This window comes from Carassius gibelio, chromosome B6 (assembly GCF_023724105.1).
Source record: "Carassius gibelio isolate Cgi1373 ecotype wild population from Czech Republic chromosome B6, carGib1.2-hapl.c, whole genome shotgun sequence".
In the NCBI taxonomy this organism is placed as follows: domain Eukaryota; kingdom Metazoa; phylum Chordata; class Actinopteri; order Cypriniformes; family Cyprinidae; genus Carassius; species Carassius gibelio.
The window spans coordinates 17,941,442-17,967,290 of NC_068401.1; the positions used below are offsets into that span (position 1 = coordinate 17,941,442).

General features: G+C 35.5%; 2 protein-coding genes across 3 annotated transcripts; one reads left to right on the top strand and one right to left on the bottom strand.

Moving 5' to 3' along the window:
- The first annotated feature begins 673 nt into the window (after positions 1-673).
- On the top strand, positions 674-6,947 carry LOC127959216 (uncharacterized). The gene is made up of 4 exons (XM_052558249.1): positions 674-4,014; positions 4,318-4,671; positions 5,481-5,587; positions 6,096-6,947. The coding sequence occupies exons 1-4, from the start codon at positions 3,954-3,956 to the stop codon at positions 6,270-6,272; spliced, it is 699 nt and encodes a 232-aa protein (XP_052414209.1). The 5' UTR covers positions 674-3,953; the 3' UTR covers positions 6,273-6,947.
- rhot1b (ras homolog family member T1) lies at positions 6,628-25,335 on the bottom strand. 2 transcript variants are annotated; one of them, XM_052558242.1, is made up of 20 exons: positions 25,017-25,335; positions 24,124-24,182; positions 23,926-24,007; positions 23,709-23,752; positions 23,540-23,593; positions 23,321-23,373; positions 19,789-19,897; positions 18,507-18,608; positions 18,300-18,398; positions 14,247-14,355; positions 13,753-13,873; positions 13,275-13,359; positions 12,933-13,078; positions 12,704-12,804; positions 12,254-12,384; positions 10,674-10,757; positions 10,362-10,484; positions 9,912-10,114; positions 9,151-9,273; positions 6,628-7,285 (listed from the first exon to the last, which is right to left on the bottom strand). In XM_052558242.1, the coding sequence occupies exons 1-20, from the start codon at positions 25,051-25,053 to the stop codon at positions 7,168-7,170; spliced, it is 1,983 nt and encodes a 660-aa protein (XP_052414202.1). In that variant the 5' UTR covers positions 25,054-25,335; the 3' UTR covers positions 6,628-7,167. The 2 variants fall into 2 exon arrangements, with proteins under 2 accessions (XP_052414202.1, XP_052414203.1); XM_052558243.1 differs by lacking the exon at positions 9,151-9,273.
- Between the last annotated feature and the right edge of the window lie 514 nt (positions 25,336-25,849).

Here is a 25,849-nt window from a genome sequence, read left to right on the forward strand (position 1 = left end):
TCTGACATATATAGCAATTGTAAGTCACTTTGGATAAAAGCGTCAGCTAAATGAATAAATGAAATGTAAAAGAACATACTTTAAAGAACTTTTTTTTTTTTTTTTTTTTGCATATACTAATATTCTGAGATACTGGATTTGTTTACTTTCATAAACTAATCTCTAAACAAAAAAACTTTTGAAATGTTTAATGAATCAAGAATCTATGAAAGTTTCACAATATTACAAAAAAAATTTTTTTTTTCTTTTTTTAAGATGCACCTGTAATTCCAAGGCTCTAGTCTATAGGCAAGGTAAGTTTATTTATATAGCACATTTCATACACAATGGTAATTCAAAGTGCTTTACATTAAAGAAAGTAAAATAATTTAAAAAATAATCACAACAATAAAACAAAGAATTTTAAAACTTTTATTTTAAAAGTTATTCAAAAAATGTATTTAAAATGACCCCTTGATCCTAATGATCTGAGTGGGCTGTTTGGTTTATATAATAATGTATATTATATTTATAGAGTGGTGCTTAGAGCTGAAGATCTTTGCCCAAACCCGATGGGACCTGACCGTTAGGAACCTAGGTGTGCTATTTGATAACAAATCAAAATAAAAACATTTCTAAATTACGGCCTATGCTCTCAATGTCAAATGCAGAAATGTTAATTTATGCATTTATTACCTCAAGGCCCATAACATAGCCGAACTCTAACTAAGGCCCGATTACAGCTCTAGTGGTGCTATCAGGATTGCTCTTTATCAGGAAGGGCTTAATAACTGTAGTGTTCAAGGAGTTTAGAAAATTCCCCGAAAGAAGTGAGGCATTCACCACTTCTTAGAGATCTGCTTCTAAACAGTTTAGCACACTTTCGAAAAAATATTGGGGAAGTGTGTCAAGATAGCAGGCTGACAATTTAGGGTGCTGTACTCTTTCTTCCAAAGTTTTGCTATCAATTGCTTCAAAAACAGATATAGTAACTTATTTTTGAAATTGTGGTCGAATCTGTCTGACCTCTGTATAATTTGAGGATGTACCAATCACCTTTCTGATATTAATGATCTTCTCAGAATAGAAGGAAGCAAATTACTGCATTTGCTGTTGGAGAGCATTTTTACTGGGAATCTTGACTTGGGAGCTTTGTTAGTCTCTCAACCGAAACAAAAAGAGTGCTGATGAGTAAATCTAGAGTGTGTCCTCGACTGTGTGTGGGTACATGCTGAATCAGGTCAAAAGTGTTTAAAACAGTTGTAATTTTATTTTTGTAGTTTTTGATTAAATATTAAAATCCCCTGCAATAGCAAAACAGTCAAACTCTGAGGAACTAGAAATTGATAACAGTTCCGTGAACTCTTCAACAAAGGTTGGAGAGTTTTTTGGAGGCCTGTAAATAATGATAAACAGAATGTGTTTGTGAAGCACCTTCATTAGATATTCAAAAGACAAGTACTGACCAAATGACGCTTGCATTGATAGACCTCTTTAAATAGAGCAGCTACACTTGCACCTCTCCGAACAGTCCTGCAGACACTTATAAAAGTAAAGTTAGGAGGGGCTGTTTCATGGGACTTTTGCACTGCAGCTGGCTACTAGCCATGTTTCATTTAGAAACATAAAATCCAGGTTGTTTGTGGTTGAAGTGGTCAAGTCATTGATCAGAAATTGATAGCTTAATTTTTTGTCTCTACAGCGATCTTAGTTTGATGTATAATAGGCCGCAGATTAGATGGGTCAGCCATATGGCTTGAGAAGGCCTTAAAATTTCCATCACATGATAAAACAGAAACATAGAAAGCTACAGGCACACTGGGTTCTGGTGAGCGGGGCTCTGGCTGGTGTTTACGGCGGCTGAAATATGTTGTCCTGGCTTCCCTGGCTGCTTTTACAGAAAGTCGTCCTCGGGCACTGAATCTTGGAGCTGTTCTGATTCATCACAGTCTGTCTTTGATGAACTCTGTGGGCAGGGCTCAGCCGGGATGTTCATGAGCAGTGTTTGTTTTGCCTGCGTGGTGTTATCAGTGTCATTGTGGGATGTGTCAACCACATAATGACTCAGAAGCTGATATGAAGTCATGTGATCACTGATATTTTGTTCAGGTGTGTGTGTGCCATTCAGGTTGAGTGGTTTGCCACACACTACTGAAGGAAAATTAGATATTGTACTTTAGCACTCTTGCACCAAATTTGTTTGGGTGGAGGCCATACCGTTTAAACAGTTGTCTAGGGCCTCAGGAAAGATTAAAGTTGTTGATGAAGCTCATTCCTTTATACTGCAGGTTCTTTGTAGCCATGTATTCATCCCAAGTAACCGCAAAAACATGTTGGTTCCCCTTTCTGGGAGTATTCCACTGATGAGTCTTCAAAGTGTTTCAAAGACTTCTCTAAAATCTGTCTTAAGGAGTTCTGACTGCTCTTTCCAAATATCATTCTTCCCCACATGGATGATGATTCCATTTGTAGTCTTGTGCTTCATGAGAATTTTCTGATGTTCCTTGTTCACATCAGAGACGGTAGCTTAAGGAAAACAGCATGTAGTAGTAGTAGTCCTGCTTCTGATGTTTCTGAAAATGAGGTCGCCCACTATCAGAGTCTTGGGCTTTGCTGCGCTCAGCTGAATGCTGCTGTCTGCTTAATGTTGAACGCTTGTTAGTCGCAATGTTAGTTGCTGGCTGATAAGATCAATGTTCACTCAAATTTGGGGATTCCTCACCCCATTCATAAATGTTTCAAATCTGTTGTCAAGATGTATAGGGGGTGGTAGATTACCAGAGTTTGCAAGTCTTGTCATAACCGTATCTGGGGTAGAGGTTGCTACCTCAGCAATATGAGATACCTGTGTCAATCTGATGTCTCAAGTGCCTTGGGTCTCGCTCCTTGTTTGTGCCATCGATTAGTTTGTGGATCAGTTTTGGCTTGTTCCTCTACACTTAGTATTAACTGTTGAGATTCACTAGATTCACAGTACCTCACCGGCTGTATGCTGAGGGGATCTGTGACAACGGTCTGCTGAGTGTTCTTCCTGTTTTGGAAGTCCAACAAGTAACTTTGTTTCAAGAACTGCAATCCTTTGTGGAAGTTTATGGCAGGTCATGCAAGAGGCATTTTCTTTCTCATCTGTTTGAATGAAGGCAGCTGGGTTTTCCCACCTCCGTAATGCAAGCTGCTGGCAGTGGGAGACAAAGAGTCTTCTATTTCGCAGTATCAAAATATTAGTATTTTAGAATCTTAGAAAAAAATATCGGAGAAAAGTACATGAACAGAGAGCAAAGCATGGAGAAGTTAGCAAAAGAGATTCCGAACAGTAGCAAAGCCAGAAGCATTAACATTTACAATCAGTGCTTGAAGTGGGTAATGCAGAATCTTCAATATTTTAGTCTTTAGCGTACTGGCACTTTTTTGTGCGTACCGGCACTTCTGACATGTTGCCAGTACAGAGTGCAGCCACTTCTTTTTTTCCACTTCAAACATGGTTTACAATTAAATAGTAGCACTTACTACCTTCTCAGATGTGTAACAGCTTGTACATGTCTCAGGATGTAAATAAATAACAATAAGAATTTATAAGTACTAATAAACCAATATGTTATGACTGTCTGCATCTCTTAATCCTACACCATACCTACATTTAATTACCTTAGAAACTGATAATAAGCAGTAATTAGGAGTTTGAGGCAAAAGTGGTATATAGTTAATTAATAATAAGAATTGGTTCCCGAACTAAAAGTGTGACATTATTAAATACATTCTACACTTTTGACTTACTAAAAAATATAAAGATGACTCAGAAAGCAACGCAAAAATCTGTACGTTTTCACAATGATGAAACTGGTTTCCCTTTCCTCTTCAAACTTCAAGGTGGAGTCAAAACACTGCTTAAAATTTTCACATGCCATGATTTCTTTATGCTCAGAGACTATCTGGCTTTCTAACCAGTCACTATTTTTATTTTTTACTTTTTAATAATGTTAGGTTTTAAGTATGCTCATGTTGTTCTCTTGTTTCTTATCACCCCTTCTATAACTGGTAAGTTAACACTTTATTCAGTTTTAAACTTTTGTTGTAGTTTTTTGAAGATTATAAAAGACTGACTACATTGTGATAATTTTATAAAATTAAAAGTTTACATCTAAAATTAAAGTTTATATGCAGAAATGTACACAAAACCTACATATTACATAATTACATTTTTGCATTTGACTTAATGCTGGATTTTGTTTTAGCGGTCTAGAGCAGCCGTATTAGGAAACTGTGTGTAACTTGAATGTGTTATGCAATGCATGTGATTACTCTGTCAAATGTCACTAACTTTAAGTCATTTCACCTCAGCACAAGGGGGTATTGTTTATATCCACAGAGTAAGAAATTCATCCATTGACATTTCCTGTGAATCGGCAAAAAAAGAAGAAAACCCATTTGCCTTTTCGCTGAACCGCAGGTTGCTGCAGTCCAGACAAGTGATGTATCTTTCTAAGGGAGCCCAACCTTTTATCAATAAATCTGAGGACAAGGATCGCATCACTGTACGTGATGAGCTGGACAACCACACAGTTCATCTGACAATCTCAAACTTGCAAGGACAGGACACAGACGTGTACCACTGTGAATTCCATTATGATGATCTTCCATATGATAAGAATGTTCCTGGCAAGATGGAGTTCTTCATCTACATTGAAGACCTCTGTAGGTGACCTTTACTGATATCACTTCAAATATGAGGTCTATGGTAAAAATTTCCTTCCGATCAATGTGAATAGCCCAAAATAGTTAAATTTTGGATTCAAACCACCATTATCTCTAAAGGGGTCATATGATGTTGCTAAAAAGAACATTATTTTGTGTTTTTGTTGTAATGAAATGTTTATGCGGTTTAAGATTTAAAAAAATAGATTATTTTCCGCAAACTGTACATTGTTTCTCCTCTATGTCTTTCTGAACCGTCTTTTTTTTACAAATCTCATTGGTCTGAAAAGCGAGGTGCACTCTGATTGGCCAGCTATCCAGTGCGTTGAGATTGGCCGAATGCCTCAAGTGTGTGACGGAATTGTTACCAGTCAGAAACACCGGCGTGACAAAAACAATTAAACCCCACTGCAAATGTGTGGGGACATCATTACTGATTATAATGACTTGCATCGTGGCGTGTGAACATAAACCATGTCTGTATTTGTGATCGGAGAAACGACAAACAAAAGCCACTTATAACTGCTTAAACCTCGTGTTTGAATCATCAGTGGCAAATCCTTTAAATATTTAAACGTACTTACAGACTGTGCGTCAGAACAGCATTGTAGTTGACTCTCCCAGGATCAGGAAACAGAAAATGTGCTGCACACATTATGTCATCTAGTTATGTCCTTTTTACAATAGTTACAATAGTATACAATAGTAGTCATCATAAATAGTGTACCTTATATAAAATGTAAAAAAAAGAACTATAAAATGTGGAGAAACAACAGATTATATCAGTGTTTTTGTTGTGACTGTTGCAGCTCATGATCCTTGTTATTGTTCAAGTTACCTGCCGTTGCTGTATGTGATCTCTGGAGCTGCATGTCTGCTGGGTGTTCTGGTTTTCACTCTCCTTTCAGCTTACTGTGTAAGTATTTTAATTATAGTTTCGTGTTTGATTTTTAAGGAAAGAGTGAGTTAACCTGTGCCATATTTTACTGATTTGTTCTTTAGGCAAGATAGAAAATACTATATATTTCTAAATATAGTCCATGAAGACTGCTTTTAACTGAAATTAGAAGAAAATTTATAACAATTGGGCCATAGTTATAATATTAGTAGTCTCAAAAAAGTGGTCTTCATTACTGGGGAATATGTAAAAGAAGAAGAAGATCAAGATAAATAAGAGAAAACCATTTTATCTGATTTCAGTTTCAAGTTCATCTTAACTTAATATGTTTTTATTTTACATATATATATATATATATATATATATATATATATATATATATTTAACAATAATTTGGCATTTAAATCTTATGTGACAGAGATTTGCTATCTAGCATGTGGTTTAAAGAAGCCGTCTTTCCGACTACATATTCACATTCAGTATTTCGGTTAAACCCTCCCTTTTACCTGTTTCCTCTCACATACAGTGTAAATGGCCTAACCGTAGCAAGCCACAGCCTGTAGTTCCTGTTTATGAAGAGATGACTGGGGTGCGGTCCACCAAACAAAAAGCCACAAGCTGTCATACTGATATTGCAAAACTGGAGGAAGCAAACAGCTCTGTGGCCCATTTGTTCAGCAATGAAAACCTTTATGTCAATTGATTTAACAAAATGTGTTGACTGGGATGTGACTCTAGTGAAGTGCTGATGTTTATCATGATGCTCCAGCTCACCCACACAACCTTTCGGAATCATCAGCTTGTTTGTTAGCATAAAGTTTGTTTCATCTTTCATCTATATACCTTCATGTTAATGGTATTTCACAACATATAATTGTAATGCTACAAACACAGAATGGCAGCTTAAAGCATTTTGATAGAGAAATTATCAGATTTTTTGGCTGTAGTACAAAATAGTTCTGATAAAAGATGCGTTTTGTGATATACTGGCAACAGTGTTTTTCTCACTGTCTGCACATTCTCTGCATTAAAAAAATAGTTTTGTGATTTCACAAAAATACATTGTTGAGGGACCTGTTTATTGAAATTTTGTAAAAAGCGGAAACTGACAAGACTTTCACATCATTGTTCTGTTGACATTTGTCAAATATTAAAGCATGCAAATAGCACAAGATTGTTTCCACAGCTTTGCATTTACACAAGCAGAAGATTGGACTTCCTGTCTTCTCTCACACTTGGATGATTTCGGACTGAAAACAGTCCATCAGACGTTTTGAGACAAAAGCGAGAGCAAAGTGTTGCATTTGTTGACTTTGAATATGAATGCTATATGTTTTTATTCACTTTGTAACAAATAAATATTTCTCTCATTTACATATTTACAGTTTGCTTGCATTATATTTAAAGAAAAACATTCTAGAGTTCTGTTTTACAGAGTCCCAAGACCTGGGAATGTACATACTACAGTAATAATTAAATAGAACAGCTGTTACTTTATGCTTCCTTTTTTAAAAACTAAATATTTCTACTGGTTTTCCCTATATATGAGAAATAACTAGGGTAGATGGGAAATGAAGGAAGTATGTTTTTGGGTCTGCTCATCGAGGTTTAAGGAGGGCTCTGTACATTGCAAAGCCAAGCATTGCACAAACTGTGGCTCCAACGCTTGCTCTGAGCCAAAACATAGAGCTCTTCAGGTCAGCATGGGTAATATGCCTGAGAAAGAAAACAGAAATTAATAGATAAGACAAAAAAAAGTGACATTTGTTTTAGTACCTTACATTTACTATACAGCTTTTGTATTTTAAAGCATTGGTCTCAAACTCAATTCCTGGAGGGCCACAGCTCTGCACAGTTTTGCTCCAACCCTAATCAAACACACCTGATCCAGCTAATCAAGGTCTTCAGGATTATACTACAAACTTCCAAGCAGGTGTGATTTGGAGCTGGTTGGAGCTAAACTCTGCAGAGCTGTGGCCCTCCAGGAATTGAGTTTGAGACCACTGGCTTAAAGTATTAGATCACCTCCGAAATGAAAATTTTATCATTTACTCACCCTCATGTCGTTCCAAACTTGTTAAACTTTCTTTCTAATGCTGAACACAAAATAAGGGATTTTTACCTACTATGGAAGTCAATGGGGGCCAACAACTGTTCGCTTACCAGTATTCTTAAAAATGTGTTCAACTTAACACAGGTTTGGAACGACATAAGGGTATTTCAGATAAATAAAATAAATAAAAGGTTAACATTCAAAATAAAACTATAACACAAGTTTAGTGGAAAATAATGGCCAAAATAAACAAACCAATGAATTCAAATGAACAGAAGGGATAAATGCTGGATATACAAAGTTTTATTTAAAGGGAATGGAGAAAATTATATTGCAAAACGTGCAAAACATTAAAAACTCAATCCAAGCTGAAGGATGAAGAAATAAGAGAAATTTCTGTGTCAGGAAGTAGTTACGGCAGATGGAGAACCTAAAGAAACTTTAAGAAGAGGAAATACAGAGGAAAATGGTCATAAGTAGATTAACTGTGTTGCAACTTGTAGGATGAAAGACTGAACTGCTGCATGTCACAAGTTGCAAGTCAGATGAGAATGACAGGAATTTGGACAGGAATTTTAAAAGCATGAAGAATGTGCAGGATCGTGCTTAAATCTAAACCCTGAATCCATACCTGCTGCCCATTTGCCATGATAGTGTCAAGACCTGCCATATGTAGTTTTGGTATATGTGGTATATAAGAGGGTGTATCACATTCTGTTTGCATATCGTAAGAATAGTTATTTTATTAGCGTAGGCAGCGTAGTCATTATGTATAATTATACAATATAGTCAATATCAATATTAAAACTAACAATACATATATGTTTAAAGCACAAGAAAGTGGGCTTCCCCAGCCATAAAGTCCCTACATTCTTGGTTCCATCAAAGGATTTTTCTTATCTACCTAAATATCTTAGGGAGTTTCTTCTTTGTCATTTGACTTTTTCACTGCAGGGATTCGTGTGGTACTGCACTACTCTGTTCAGCTCCTTTGGATCTACATGTTTTTGAAAAGTGTTACGTAACTAATCTGGACTGAACTGAAAAAGTATCTAAAAAAAGCCCAATACTTAAATAAGCTAAAAAAGAACTGCAGCAACTCTATAGCCTAGGCCTGTCCACTTATATACACGGAACAAAATTATAAACGCAATCATTTTTGCAATGTTTGCTCTTTATGATTTTTTTTCCATCAAAGTCACACCTGTGCAATAATCAGCATCTTGATATGACACACCAGTGAGGTGGATGGGTTATCTCAAAGGAAAAGTGCTCACTAACACAGATTTGTGAAACAATGTTTGAGAAAAAAAGGCCTTTTGTGTACATAGAAAATGTCTTGATATTTTCATATTTTCATTTAGTCTATATGGTCAGGTGTTTGTTAGCATGTTAAGCCAGACTGCCAAAGTAATGTGAATTAGAATAAAAATAATTAAATAGAAAAAAATGAGGATGAATTACGATAAAATCAAGAGATATAAGTGCAGAGGAATATGATTAACCAAGATAAAACCATCCTGAGGACCTGCTAAAGATGACAGTGTAGAGTTTGGTCCGAACCGTCTGCACAAGCTCAGAGTTCAGGAAGTTCTGACACAGACAGAAGGTACACCTGTTACAGGTACACATGCAGCGCAGACGCGCATGGCTGCCAACACACACAGAAAGATAGAGGCAAACAGCAGAAATGAGTCACTACAGAACAGGATATAAACAGTGTACTTCTGAGTTAACAGACAGTGGAAAGTCTTGAAATAAAGAAGTGAAAGAATTTTTTTCAACAAGTGTAAGAGTATTTCAGTATATATTGGTCTACATTTTCATCTCCTGTTGTCTTACATAACAAGGGGAAGAACTGGGCAAAATATGATTTATATCACATGCTTGGAGATTTCCCAAACTGTACTGAATTTAAATGCATATGTACTGTAGACAGCGTGATTTCATGATACTGCAATTGAAGAACAGAAAACCGTCATCTGACTCATAAGATGCTCTGCATCTAGACAGTTTTTGGAGAAGCTTTCTGTTTTTAGGGAAATCATTATTTCTGAGTCAACCACCTGTTTTTATTGTTATTTGTACGTGGAAATAACCCCAGAGAGATAAACGAGTAGGCAATTAAAACAGAAAGAATATAAAACAAAACTCAAAAAAAAAAGTACAAAAGGATCATTTGAACTGTGACAATTGATTAACAAAGGTAACTGTACGAAGAATTTATATAGAATTCCGGTCCTGTGTTAAAGTACAATCAACAATTGTGGATAATGAGAGATCACTTACGGATACACAGCCATGGTGGTGAGTTTGATGAAGATGTCTTTGCTGGGAGCCGCAGCTGTGTTACAGGTGTAGGTCTGAGGCGGCGGCATCTTGTGCTTGCGACAGAATTCCAGTGGAGTCATACAGTATTGCTGCTTTGTTTCTGGCAGGTCTGACTTTGCAGCAATCAGCATACATGGAGTCTTACTATCCATGAAGTATTGCTGGTAAATAAAGTAAAACATGCATTTAGAACATATATATCAGTGTAATATAAAAAGAAAACAGTAAATATCATTAGATAGCATGCAGAAAATGGCATGTGTAGCCTAAAAGTAAATTAGAGTCATAAAGGAATAAGTCATGGTAATGTATTGCAGTTTAATTCCTCTGTTTTTAATAATTAGACACAGTATTGGCTTTGCTCTTTCTGTAAAGCAAAAAATGTGAGGTAAAAGTGTAGAAGCAAACCTTGAAGATTCGTGCACAGTACTCAAAAGAGCAAGGGTTGCTGACATCATAGATCAGACACACAATGTCACATGAAAGTTCAGTCTCAGACAGGACATCAAAATCTGGAAAGATTTCATGGAGCTGAAAGAAAAACAAGCATAGGACAAAGTTTCAAAGATTCAGCATCTTTTTTTAGGAAACTATCATGATAAACAGTGGCATTAGGAATGCTGTTCCACCCCCAAAAAAAGTGTGTAATATAACTATAGTTAAACAGACTGAAAAAAAAAAACTCAAGTGTAAGTTCCTGTAAGCCAAATAACTATTTACCAACAAGTACTTCTCCTGTCCATACACATGCGCAGTGCTGATTGCATAATATGATTTGTGTTCTTCTTTTATGGTCCTCTGACGCTGTGAGGAACAGACAGTAAAAAAAAAAAAAAAAAAAAAAAAAAAAAAGTTAATGACAATGTCACATCTGCAATAAATGTTTCAATTATTATTATTATTATTTTTTTTTGATGAATGGAATACAAATGATATCAGAAAATACCACAGATTGTAAAAATGCCTTGTTTTCGAAATTATGTTGTTGGGTTTTTCTCTCAACAGACAGCACCTCTGATGAAATCTAAAACTGCGCAAGGGATTTTAATAATGCTTCTGCAATACTTTACATTGGTCAATACCTTAAAGCTGCAGTCTGTAAGTTTTGCCTCTTTGTCGCCACCTCTGTTTGAAAACCTAAATATTTCAAAACTTATGTTTTGAGGTGAATGTGTGCACAAACTGGCAGTCAGTCACCGCATCAGTGTGGGTTTTACTGTACTTCGCAATCACAGATCTAGCCTATGTCTTGGAATATATGACCCGAATAAGTATTTTTACTGGATATTTTCATCTGACCACGTAAGTAACAAGTCTGCCACGTTTGTTCTGACCAACTAAGGAAAAAAAAAAAAACATTACAATAAATAACTCATATCACATCAAACAAATCAAATAATAATTATTATTGACAACTTTTTAAATTCTCAAATTCTTAATGTTAACAACATCAGCATTGCGTGACTATGTGTATAGTGTGTATCAGAGTGTGATGTCAGTTTCTGTACAGTCAATTCTCAAATTTTCATACCATTCGAATTTCTTTTAACCCAAAAAGCTAATTATGCTCCCTTCAAACTGGTTCTCTTAAGATCTTGTGTAATTCCAGGCTATCTTTAATCAGATGCACAATTGAAATTGAAATCGAAAAACTGGAATACTATTTCATTTCATAAACACATAATCCTTTGTGGATTACAATACACAATCAAAATGATCAAATTAATTATACTAGCTGCTGTGAGAAAAGGCTATAAATGATTTGCCACCTGCAGGATTCTCACATGTGATAGCCTAGTAGCCGTAAAGTAATGACTTGTACCTGTACCACTCAAATTAGAAAATATTATTATAAGTTTGTGGTTTGAATCGGGTAAAAGTAGGGCGATAGTTTTGAACACTGACTGGTTATGTACTTGCTCATAAATTTTAACCAAAAAAAAGTTACGGACTGCAGCTATAAGGATCATAAAATAACGATGAAGTGTACTTATGTAATTTTTACATTTCAAATTGTAGAATTTAACATTAATAAACTATGAAAAAAAACATGAATCAATAATAAACGGTTACATACAATTCACAACATAACAATAACCTATATTAATAAATCCTTTAGAAACTGTTTATCATAAACCCTAATACATTAGCAAATTTTAACAAACTGAAATTTGTGAAAAGTGTAACCTAACTTCTTATTTTATACCAAAGACCAAAAAAAAATATCCCTATTAAGTTCATAGGTCTGTGTGGGATATGGTTTTTCACTTTAATAGAGTGGTTTTCTTGTTGCAACTGACCACAAGGTTTCTGCCCAGGAAGCCTTGCAGGAAACCAGTTTTACCACTTCCAGTTATTCCAAACACATGACAGCGAAAAACATTCCGTTGCGTCTGTTTCTTCTGAAGGTCGTGCTTCTTGTCACGGGTCACTAGCATGTGCAAATACATTCAGTGAGGACCACAGGTATCATACTGCACTTATAAATAAAATACACATGAACCAAATACATAGTGTCAATGAGATGTGACTTTTGCAATCTGCATCTATAGTTACTCTTACAACCACAAGAGGGCTCAATGACCCAGATTAAAATGGGCTAAGCGGTGAGTTAACAATATTAAAAAATTAAGTCTTAAAAATGCTTTAGATTGAATTTTCCCAAAAATACCCAGAAGCAGTAATAAAAGATGTATATAATTATATATAATTAGGTACGTTATATAGCAAATATATGTCTTTCAACTTACCTGCTATGGCAGATGCCTGAGATTCCTGCTCAGCAATGATAGAGTAACCAAGGTAACCAAGATATTCCAGGCATCGCTGGACATCCAGGTAAGTCGTTAACCTGCAAGAAACATTGATAACTGATAAACTCATGAATCATTCCAAAACTCTCCGGAGAGTAATGCAACATCGTTCATGAAGGATAACTATAATTCTTGAACGGAGACACATGGCATGTTTAATACACACGTCCACTGAGAGAGATAGCCTTGGTATGTGATCCAGCCCTGGTCATTAGTGCAAACCGTACTGTTCACATCCAATCCCCAGGGGACGTAGGGGAAAACGTCAAAGAGATCCATAAGCTCTTCAGGGCACAATGCATTGTCTCTGTCCTAAAGCAGATACAAACATGCTTTAGTAAAACAAGATAAAAATTAACATCCTGAAAACAACAATTAAAACCTCTTAGAATTTAATCTATTACCACTTGTGTCACCGACATTTTTCTCTAAACCTTAAAAATGGGTTTCTTTCTCGTCTGTCTAATTGGGTTCTGATAAACATTTGAAACAGTTAAAACACTTTTACCTTATCATGTTTGTCAAAGACACTCTGTAAGAACAGGTAAGCATTGTGATTGAGCTCTGTGGTGCAGTCTGGTGGTATTTTTAACCTGCAGGAACATAAACATTGAGTCACATGGCGATAACTGCAAGATTAGCTGATTAGCACAGTTGGATTAAATTGGGATTTCTACAAAGATTTGAATAGGGAGTGATCAAAGCAGATTAAGAAAGGGTCTTAAAGAGTTCAACACTGTTCTTAATTACTCTTAGGAAACTATCACACACACACATACATATACTGTATAAATATCTACATTACATACACATATGTATTAAGTTTGCTGTACTGGTCAGTGGTCGAAAAAATGCAAAACTACATCATATTTTTACCAAAAGTTGATTTACTGAGGTCTCTTCAGAAAAGCCAAATTAATAGAACTGATCTTCATAGTAAATGTGAATAGTTAATAGCTTGACTTATAGGCAGCAGTTGTTCTCACAGAGGAAACAGGTAGTCCTGATGCAGCTCAAGATCATCATCATATCCAAACCTCCGCAGTACAGCCCATGTTGTCTCATGCCTTCCTCTTTGGATGAAGAGAGTATGTAGGAAGAGGAAACCTGTTTAAAAAAATGACCATGTTGACTGATTAAATCAAGAAGTTCAGCATGTTCCTTTCTGAACAGAACTGCTAGGCAAACACAAGGCTGCCACTGAAATTCAAAACTTTTTCACAGTCTGGGTCATTTAGCTGCCCTTAGGCAACAAGGATAACTGACAGTCGGTGGAACCACTGCCTCAAAGGTTAAGTCTGTAGAACATGGTCCTGCAGTACCCAAACACTGCTCTTTTTTTCCATTTCAGGATGTGGCGCCTTTATTAATGATTCAATGTTACAAATAAGGTGTCTTAATTTGGGAAGGCATTCAAAACCTGGATTGAGAACCATTTCTTAAGATCTGTATATGTTAAACTTCCCCATTGCAGCCTCACCTTTGAGAGTGAGCCCATTATCATGCACTCCATCTGTCAGGTTTTTTCTCACAACATTTTTTACATCCTCGAGGGCCTGTGGGGCTAGTGGGGTGTTGAAACAAGTTCTCTGCAAATAAGAATCAGACAGTGATATTGAATACACAAATACTAACCTTACCCAAACCTTAAGGAAAACAATTTGAACTTGAATTTGACCTTCCATTTACCACATTTGATGTGCTCTATGTATGTGTGCTGATTATTGCTTGAATAAAAATGTGAATAAAAATCTAAACTGAATCGGTTCATATTGTTAAAGCGACCAGGTCCATTTCTATAATATTAAAGCAACATGTCTCTTCAGAAGATCGCTTTTCTGATCGCTTAACTTTTTAATGAAATGGACTCCCGTTAGAGGGACAGATATCTCTCAGGTTTTATTGAAAAACCTTCATTTGTGTTTCGAACATCAACAATACTGTAGAATAAATAAAGAATAAGGAAACAAAAAACCTTAGGGGGCAAAGAAGACCACAAATTCAATTCCATGGTCCAAAAATAATCATTGAGCAATTATTTCAAAATCACTGGCATTTATAGAGGGTTGATCGCCTAACAGTCTCCACTCACATGGGAAAACTTTACTTTTTATTGTACAGGTCCTTCTCAAACAATTAGCATATCATGAAAAAGTTCTCTAAACGAGCTATTAACCTAATCATCTGAATCAACTAATTAACTCTAAACACCTGCAAAAGATTCCTGAGGCTTTTAAAAACTCCCAGCCTGGTTCATTACTCAAAACCTGACTGCTGTCCAGAAGGCCATCATTGACACCCTCAAGCGAGAGGGTAAGACGCAGAAAGAAATTTCTGAACGAATAGGCTGTTCCCAGAGTGCTGTATCAAGGCATCTCAGTGGGAAGTCTGTGCGAAGGAAAAAGTGTGGCAAAAAATGCTGCACAACAAGAAGAGGTGACCGGACCCTGAGGAAGATTGTGGAGAAGGACCGATTCCAGACCTTGGGTGACCTGCGGAAGCAGTGGACTGAGTCTGGGGTAGAAACATCCAGAGCCACCGCGGATCGGCGTGTGCAGGAAATGGGCTACAGGTCCTGCATTCCCCAGGTCAAGCCACTTTGGGCTACAGAGAAGCGGCACTGGACTGTTGCTCAGTGGTCCAAAGTACTTTTTTCGGATGAAAGCAAATTTTGCATGTCATTCGGAAATCAAGGTGCCAGAGTCTGGAGGAAGACTGGGGAGAAGGAAATGCCAAAATGCCTGAAGTCCAGTGTCAAGTACCCACAAGCTGAAAAGCTTAATGGAGATGAAGATTTCCTTTTTCAGCATGACCTGGCACCTGCTCACAGTGCCAAAACCACTGCTAAATGGTTTACTGACCATGGTATTACTGTGCTCAATTGGCCTGCCAAATCTCCTGACCTGAACCCCATAGAGAATCTGTGGGATATTGTAAAGAGAAAGTTGAGAGACGCAAGACCCAATACTCTGGATGAGCTTAAGGCCGCTATCGAAGCATCCTGGGCCTCCATAACACCTCAGCAGTGCCACAGGCTGATTGCCTCCATGCCACGCCGTATTGAAGCAGTCATTTCTGCAAAAGCATTCCCGACCAAGTATTGAGTGCATAACTGAACATAATTATTTGAAGGTTGAATTTTTTTGTATTAAAAACACTTTTCTTTTATTGCTTGGATGAAATATGCTAATTTTTTTAGATAGAAATTTGGGGTTTTCATGAGCTGTATGCCAAAATCATCAGTATTAAAACAATAAAAGACCTGAAATATTTCAGTTGGTGTGCAATGAATGTAAAATATATGAAAGTTAAATTTTATCATTACATTATGGAAAATAATGAACTTCATCACAATATGCAAATTTTTTGAGAAGGACCTGTATGTTAGAATCAAACCTTCTGGTCTCTCTCGTGAAACCAGCTCGGAAGTGACTAAAACTGCAATTCATCGACTGGCTGCTAGAGGCTCTAGAGAATATTTACAACAGAAAAGTTCTGCATAATTAAGGATGTGGTTGAGCGACAGGTGGATTGCCGATGCTGTCACTGCCGTCGAGCTAGGTGCGTGTGGTTTCAGCATCCAGCTTCCACCTCTTTGCTCATTTTCGATTATCTGTGAGTGACGCGCAGTGACACGCTGCCAAGATGGCGACGGTCCACTCCGTCCACTTTGAGATTCAAAACCACTTTTCAGAAACCCACATCACGGACACTATGTCCTTGTTTTTATACAGTCTACGGTTACAATATGGCTGCAGGGATTTTTTTCTCTCTCCCATTCATACACAAGAACATCAGTGAAATCAGGCATTGATTTTAGCAATGGGACCTGGCTTGGTTTCAATTATTTTTAAGTCAAAGTTGTTCAGTTCTTGCCTTTGTGCAGGCCAGGTAAGTTCTTCCCATTTTATTATGGACCTCACTTTGAACCCATCACAAACGTAAGGCTGGAGCACTGATCTATATATGACTGGATCGCTCATCGCGTTTTAACCAATGGAAGTGTTTGATTCACCATCTTACTAATCCCTACCAGCAGAGAGCATCACTGAGTCACATTCAAACCGCTGTCCTAAAATCACCCGATTTGAAGCAAATCAGTCAAACGGGACTAGTTTTTATTTTGTGTGTGTGTAAATTAATGTTTACTTCAGATGTTATCTGTAGTGTTTATGGTCTTTTGGGACAGGATAAGCGATATATTTAAATTGTTTAGGTTGGTGTGTCTGCTGCGCACTGATGACACAGGTAACTGATCCAACACAAAATATAGCTTATTTATTTACGAACATAATTATTCTGGAATTATTAAATATGAACGTATTAGTATCAGAAATTGATTTAAATATATTACAATGAATAATACAATACTGTTGTTAATATTGCTCTATAATGAAATGAAAAGCTTAACTTACTATCTGGGAAATAAAGCTTTATGTCTTTTATAAATAAATTCAGATTTCAGAATGAGCACTTTGTTGTTTGTTATATATGTTGAGGTTGTGTCCGTCTGATGTTTATCATGTTCATGATGTTCGCTACTGTAATTAATGTAGCCCAGGGGAAATACCCAACATTTAAAAAAATAACCGTTTACATGCCTAGGGTGTTTGCATTGAAATAATGTACAGAGATACTTATTTATGAACGCTGACTTGTTATCTGATGTTTTCTAATTAAAATCATACAATTTCCCTTTAATTTTACGCACACTTTGGCTTCACTTTAATGATGTCATGAGCAATCCAGTTCTATATTATAGATCAGTGGGCTGGAGTAGAAAGGGCAATTAACAAACAATTCTCTAGAATATCATGATTAGGGGTGTGCAATATTTATCATCTATGTTAATATTGTAATTACCGGTAACGATTAAATGATGTGCAAGAGTGCACAGTTTCACAATCCCATTAGAATGGCATTAAAATTTAAGGTATACAAGGCCATTTTTCCTCCATGAATTTTGTTTTACATTACATCAAATTATATAGTTAAACAAGAACACACAAGCAAGAGTGTTTGTTTCCCCTCCCAATATCATCATGATATTGAATGACATTGATTTCATAAAAACAGTTTAATAAACAATACATTAACATTTTGAGTTTCCAAATCAAACCACAGCAGAACTGTAGGCTACTGTTTTGTGTCTTATAGCAGCACACAACGGTGTTTTGTTACTCAATGAATCTGAGTTGCGAACAAATCCATTTAATGAATGATTCAAAAAAGAGGTTTTAATAAATCATCCTAATTACTAATAAAGCGTGATCTGCCACCACCTACTGGCCATTAGCATTTTTTTAAATCATAAAAAAAACATATTCACACAAACTGTGCAAAAAAACACACTCAGCTAAATATTTCTAATTAGCATTATCATCAAAATCTCAGAAAATATTGAGATATAATTTTTGTCAATATCACACACCCCTAATTATGATATAACCCTAATAATTTGTAGTGGATGTCCACAAATAATGTTGTGGACTTTAAAATGATATAAATACACTCTACTCAGAAGAAATCTCACCTGGAAAAAGGTGAGCTCATGATCATTGAGAATGCCATCGTTGTCCAAATCTGACACCTTAAAGATACGTGTCAATGCCCGAATACAGGCAGACCTCATCTGTAAAACAAATAAAATACAGTTAAACTTCAGAACACAAAACGTCAGTACAAAACAAATACTGTGTATTTACATAAATTATTAAAATGTAGTCATATATGTGCAGACCTCTTTCTTCTCTGGACAGTAGAGAGGCCCTGTAGGGTGAAGGACAGCCTTCTGTGCATAGTAAAATAACTCCGAAATATTCTTCAGATTCTTTGCTGAACACTACAGAAAGAATTAAAACACTTAATTTACATTAGGGGTAGTAAACTGTAGCCGAGTTTCAATCCAAAGTTGCGAATTTAACTTATGCGCCAAACTGAAATATCTCATTAATAAAACATTTGCAGATAAGCATTGTTTCCATCGAGACAAAGAGAACAAAACTGTGACTTCCTGGTAGAACTGGCACTAGCCTATATATCACTAAGAAAAGGAAAAGCCACTGAATATAATAATTTTCATATATTCTGAACTGCTTCATCTCAGAGCGAGCATTCAAAACTTAATAAATGTGGTCATTGCTGCCTGAGATGGATGCTTGCTGTATGGGAACGCAGTCATGTAATAGGTCTTGAGAAAATTATACAGAAATACTTTGATGACAGACTTTTTTGGGAATTTCAAAATGACCATAACAACATTTAAGATGCTGTGGAACAACATCGGTCTGCTGGTTAGTCAGATTTTGCCATCCCAATGCACAACCTCACATTACTTTTTTATGCGTATGGAGGAATTTACTCCATCTCCCATTATTCACATTACCCCTTTTTCACACAAGTCAAAACCCACCTCAAGCGAGTTTAAAAACCTTTTTGCAAATTAAAGTAAATAATGAAATTAAATTTTTATTCGAAATTTGCTGTTTCCATCACTCGTTTCTGATGTGATGCTTCAAAATGTGTATTAAAACAGATTGATGGAATCACAGCTTGTGACTGTACCAAGGTTTGAGTTTAGGATGTTCTAGGTTCATTCTGACACTGCTGAACCCAAAGTGCTATATGTACTTTGTCACTACTACACTGCAATAAACGTTTTAATAAAGATCTTCAAAATCCTCATCATGTTTATTTAAATACCTACTTTATAACTATCATAAATAATGTTCTTATGCGTTTCAAAGAGGTGTATAAATCTTTGATTGCCAGGCTTTTAAGTTAATTAATTGTATTAGAATCCACACAATACACAGACTGACATCACATGACCTATATGATAGTTAAAGGTTAGTGGAAGACATTCAGCTGCTCAGTACCCAAATCTATCTATCTATCTATCTCTCTCTCTCTCTCTCTCTCTCTCTCTCTCTCTCTCTCTCTCTCTCTCTCTCTCTCTCTCTCTCTATATATATATATATATATATATATATATATATATATATATGCATTGTTTGGCATACCTCCACACAGGTCTCTATCTCTGTGTATTTGTTCATAATGGGAAGGACAGTCTCCATACTGCTGTGCTCAACCAGATCAGATTTATTCCCCACCAGGATCAGAGGAACCCTTAAACAAACACACACAGTAAAAGGTGAACACAAATAGCTTCTGGCTATTTTTGGTATACCAGGGAATTAACATACTGACTGCTGTTAACTCTTAATCTGGAAGGCAATTGTGTAAATCTGGCATGAAATGAATACACTACACTATATTTTAGATCTTGACAGATATTTAAAAGATTTTATTGTGAATTATTATCCCATATGTTTTAATTAAAAAAAGAAGCTCACCTTCATCTGGATCTATTTATGAGTGCATCTCAAAATCCAATCATAAACCAATTCATAGAACAAATTCCACACCCCACCTTTTTATTTATTGATAATCTGTTAAACTTGGATATATGGCACAAAATGGAAGAAAAGATCTGTCCCTACTTCTGTTTCATTGTGGCTTTAGGCAATTAAGTACAAGCGACTGTGCAAAAGAATATATATATATATATATATATATAGACACACACAGTACAGACCAAAAGTTTGGACACACCTTCTCATTCAAAGAGTTTTCTTTACTTTCAAATGTAGATTCACACTGAAGGCATCAAAACTATGAATTAACACATGTGGAATTATATATGGAATTATATACATAACAAAAAAGTGTGAAAAAATGAAAATATGTCATATTGTAGGTTCTTCAAAGTAGCCACCTTTTGCGTTGATTACTGCTTTGCACACTCTTGGCATTCTCTTGATGAGCTTCAAGAGGTAGTCACCTGAAATGGTCTTCCAACAGTCTTGAAGGAGTTCCCCGAGAGATGCTTAGCATTTGTTGGCCCTTTTGCCTTCTGTCTGTGGTCCAGCTCACCCCTAAACCATCTCGATTGGGTTCAGGTCCGGTGACTGTGGAGGCCAGGTCATCTGGCGCAGCACCCCATTACTCTACTTCTTGGTCAAATAGCCCTTGATGCCTTCAGTGTGACTCTACAATTTTCATAGTCATGAAAATAAAGAAAACTCTTTGAATGAGAAGGTGTGTCCAAACTTTTGGTCTGTACTACTGTGTGTGTGTGTGTGTGTGTGTGTGTGTATATGTATATGTATATATATATATATATATATATATATATATATGGGTTTTGGATGTGAAATAAATATTTTTAAACTCTGGGCATCACTTATGAAATATGAGCAAAAAAAAAAAAAACTTTTGTATAAAGAGTTCACAAAACAGTTCTGACATAAACTTTCAGATTCTTTCATATTTTTATGTTAGCTGCTGCTACTAAACATTGGCCACACATAAATGAAGATTAAACTTCTGAACTTTATGAAGTCTGATAACTGCATCTTGATGACACTATTCAACATATTATAATAGATTAGCATATTTTAACCACTAGAAGTACTTGTCTGCAAGCTGTCATTTAATATTTTCTGTTATCTGCTTATGGCCACTTAAGTTTCTTTTCAGTGATTCTTGAGACATGGGACAAAACATGTCCAGCAATTGTAACTGCTATTTGGTAAATATCAATATTAATTGTAAATATCATGGGGATTAATAATAGAATGTATATAACACAATTATCCCCTTCAATTTAGCTTTATCATCATCATGTGAACTCTATGACACTTAATTTCTTCTTACTACATTTAAAAAGTGTGTCCACAGAGAAGGGTTAAATTATTCATATGCTATAAAACTGATAATTTGCTTTTGTTTTTTTAATGATGATGCAACACTTAATAATATCTCATATCAAAGCAAGGTTGTTTTTCAGTGACACATACATGTTTCATAAGGTTTCAAAGTTGCGTGCCCACTTTTTGTCGACACCTTCAGACATTTATTAAAATGTAATAAACTCAGGGTATGTCAGGGGCAGCTGTCACTCTAAAGGACCCCCTTGCCACAATCCATCTGTCCAGAATACATCAGTCAAACAGGCTCTGGTAAATTTTATGGTTTTAGAATATTTAAAATTCTAATGTTAATATTTCCCTTTGTCATAACAACGATATGTCAACACCATCTTCCAATTCCTGAGGAAATTATTTTGAAATATTTAGATCATTATATTCTCCTGAAGCAGGTTCCATTAGCATCTAGCATCAACAGAAAACAAAAACACAATGGCTACTACATGAACTCCATTTGTTTTGTGAAAGAAATTTGTCAACACCTTCAGATGTCACCATCATAAGATTTTGTGTTCTAATGATATATCAAAATACTTTAATTTAACTCTTGAATAAAAGCTTTATAAACAATAAAATATTCAGTTTTTGGTGTTTGTTTAATACAGAGATCGATTCAATGAATTTGATAGTCCTCAAACATTTCTGAATTCTCTGGATCCTCCTCTACAAACTCCTGTGAACTCTCCTGAGAAAGATTATGTTTTTAACTATCAGCTCCTTCCTATTTACTCCATGAGTAAATAGCATTGACTAAATATTTGTAATAATGACAAATTCCAGTTTTCATCACCACCGTCAGATGTGTCAACACTGTCAGTTCTGGCATCTCCATCAGTTGAATATTTTTGATACCATTTCATTATGACATTTTATATTTGTTGTTGAATTGTTGGTCACATGTGAAAGTGTCATCTGTCTGCTAGCATGAGAATGTGTTTTGGAATGTTAAAAACATCTCGACTGCTGTTGAAAGATAAAGCTGAAATTATATTACACAGTCCAAGGTTAAAAAGCACATTTTGATAAAGAAAAAGAGAAAAGTTGGGAGTTTGGATCAAAGCATAGCAGTAGCTTAGTACATATAAGATACAGAAATGTGGTTTCAATTGTCTGTGTACCGGGTTTAATTTTTTTTTAATTGTGCACCGTTTTGTCCCACTTCTTGAGAATCGGTGATTTATGCAATATACTGGAGCCAAATTTGAAAAGGGAGTCCAGAAGATCCCATAGCATTCCTATACATATAATTCACATACCTGCAATTCCTGATTGAAGATTGCCAACTGTGAATGAGCAGGCACTCTATGATTGGAATTCATTAACAAACGCACATTTAACTATCATATCTGAGAGATATAAATATTTTTGTAATTCCAGAGATGAGTGTTTGGAAAGGTTCATTATACATATATTTAAAAACTTTTATGAATGAGATGGGTCAAGTTCATGGGTCATGGGTCATAAAATGGGTTTATGAATGGGTTGACCAAGATTCTGCTAATCACCCAAGATGTATTACTAACATATAAATATGCCTGATTTCAATAATTGCAATTGGATTCAATAATCTAGTTGGATAAATAATGTTTCAGCTTCTGAAAGATAAACTATGTTTTTATAATCAATTTTGCCTATAGCAAATGAAAATTGGTAAGAATTATATGATATTCGATACGCCCCTCTTAAAATCCAGTCTACCTTTAAAGAAGAGCATGTAATTGTGCATTTGTGAGAAAGACACACAAAGAAACTAATGCTTTATACACCTGTATTTACATACCTGCTGTCTTTGTCGGTTCTCTCATTTATCAAAGGAATCCAGTGACTTGTCACCTGCAATGACATGATTTATTAAATCTGAAAGCTATATAAATATGTTTTAAGTCCTATTTACACCAAAGAAGGACAGTAACTAATTACAACTATAAATGATTCATAAGTGATTACATTATTCTGACTTACTGCATGAAGACTAGGTTGTATGATCAAGTCCTCTCACCTTTTCAATAGACTTCTTGTTGTTCACAGAGTAGACTATACATATAACATTGGCCTAAAAAGGAATGCAAATATAATTTCTCTGAGGAAATCAAAGTATCATACGTGTGTGTGTGTGTGTGTGTGTGTGTGTGTGTGTGTGTGTGTTAAGTTTTGTGTATCAATCTTACTTTTGATATCTCTTGGTACAGCTGTTCATCTGTCTGTTCAGCTTCTGTGTAAATTTAAAAACCACATCAACGAAAAAAAACTCAATTGTTAATTAGCATTTAATGTGCATTCTGAGTCATTTTTTTGTATTTTTAAAAAGACAAATATTTTCATTAAGTGTCGTACATCGTTGAAATATAATAGATAACCACTATAATTTGATTTCTTGTTTAATACCCGAGTAGTCCACAATATGAGTGGGGACTCTCTCTGGTGTGACATCTGCTGGTATAGTTATCTCCTCAGCTCTGTAAGGAACCTATTATAACAAAAACATCTATTTTGAGAACAGACAAAGGCACTGTTGCAAATAATAAAGTCAGTGAGGAAAATAATTATTAAAAACACTGTAAAATTATTAATAATAATGCATACCACCGCTGGAAACTCCTCACTGACAAGTGTCATGATCAGAGACGTCTTCCCCACATTGGCTGTTTACACACAGGAAAATATATTATTGATATATATATAATATATCAATCTGATCAACCTTAAATTCTTTAACATTTAGCAAAAAAAAAAAAGTAAAATAAATAAATAAATATTTCTATTTCAGTGTTGAAGAGCTTTTATAATATGTTATTGACAACCAGGTCTAGAGTGATGCCATGATATGTAACCCTCTTATGGTCATAAAACTAAAATATGTTTTATGTCTTTGCAGAGCTTAGATATGCAAATACATTTGAGTTTGGCAAAATGTAATATTGACCAACCCCAACAGACGATTCCTTTTTGCACAAGTCTTTGTCGACTACAGTAGATCATCTCACTGTATTTAGCAAATGCTGCCTGTCTAGACAACATTCTGTTAAGATAATGAACTGGCTTCCTATGCAGCATTCCCAAAAGATACTGAGCTGCCTGCCTAAACAACATTCTCTGAAGTAAGCACACTACCTAGACAGAGTTATTATGCATTATACACTCATTTAAGCAGAAACTGAACCCTTACAGTCGGATGACTTGAAAAACGCACGGAAAGATGGCCAAAAGCATTGACTACTGTAGATACTGTAGGAAATCCACTATCCCTCAAAGCGCTGTCATTACAAGAAGGGCAGGTTATGACAATCTCAAATTGCAGTAACACGGAAATCTTGTCATCAGACATGACATCGATTTTATTTAATGTTACAATGCAATTTGTATCGTATATAAGCTCAGTATTTCAGTGGAAGAGTGTAAATGTTTAATTCATTTTAAGGTTATGGTCGTTTCGTAACAGTGAATCAATGAAACCATGTAATCAATAAGACACTTACGTTCTCCAACCAACAGAATCCTCACGTCTTTTCGCATATTTCCCAGTTGTGAAGTCAGAATGACCCGATTATAATCTTCAGGATTTTACATACGTCCAAAACAACGCAAATCAACCCCGAAACTAAGCAAGCTTGACATTATGAACAATCAAACTGATTTAAAGATTATCTTTAAAATCATGGGATACGACGTTCTTTACATAATATGAGCATGGGCATCTGTTGGTACTGATGGAGTCTAAGGGGATGGAGACACTCAGCGGTTGTTAACTGATGTAGATGTGTTGCACACACGCCTCCCTCTGACCTCCACCATGCCTACGGGTCTCACTGAGGGACAAACTACGCAAAATTCAAAAGAAACGCACTATTCATCGGTTTCAGAATAGTATAGATTTGCAAGCTGAAAATCACAATTTACATATGTTATCAAGATAACTCATAATATAACATCTATTTTCTTAAACAATAAAGTACAGTATATTACAGCAATCAGCAATAGACTACATTTGCATTCATTTATACGTGTATCCTTTAACTTTTATCTAATGCGCCCAAAATACAATGAAGAAAACATCATAAAGTATCCAACAATATTAGCATTATCACAATCCAAAACTGCAGAAATAATTAGGATAGCAAAAAATTGACATAATTAGTCCTATAGAATAATTATGATTGTGTAACTAAATGGTAAAAATAACAGAAAGTTGAACGAGATTACACAGATATGTAAAGAAAATAAACAAATACAAGATCTTTATATAGAATGCATATTCTGTAAACAAACTAGAGAGTATAAAGTAAATGCCACAGATCTATGTTATCCTTAA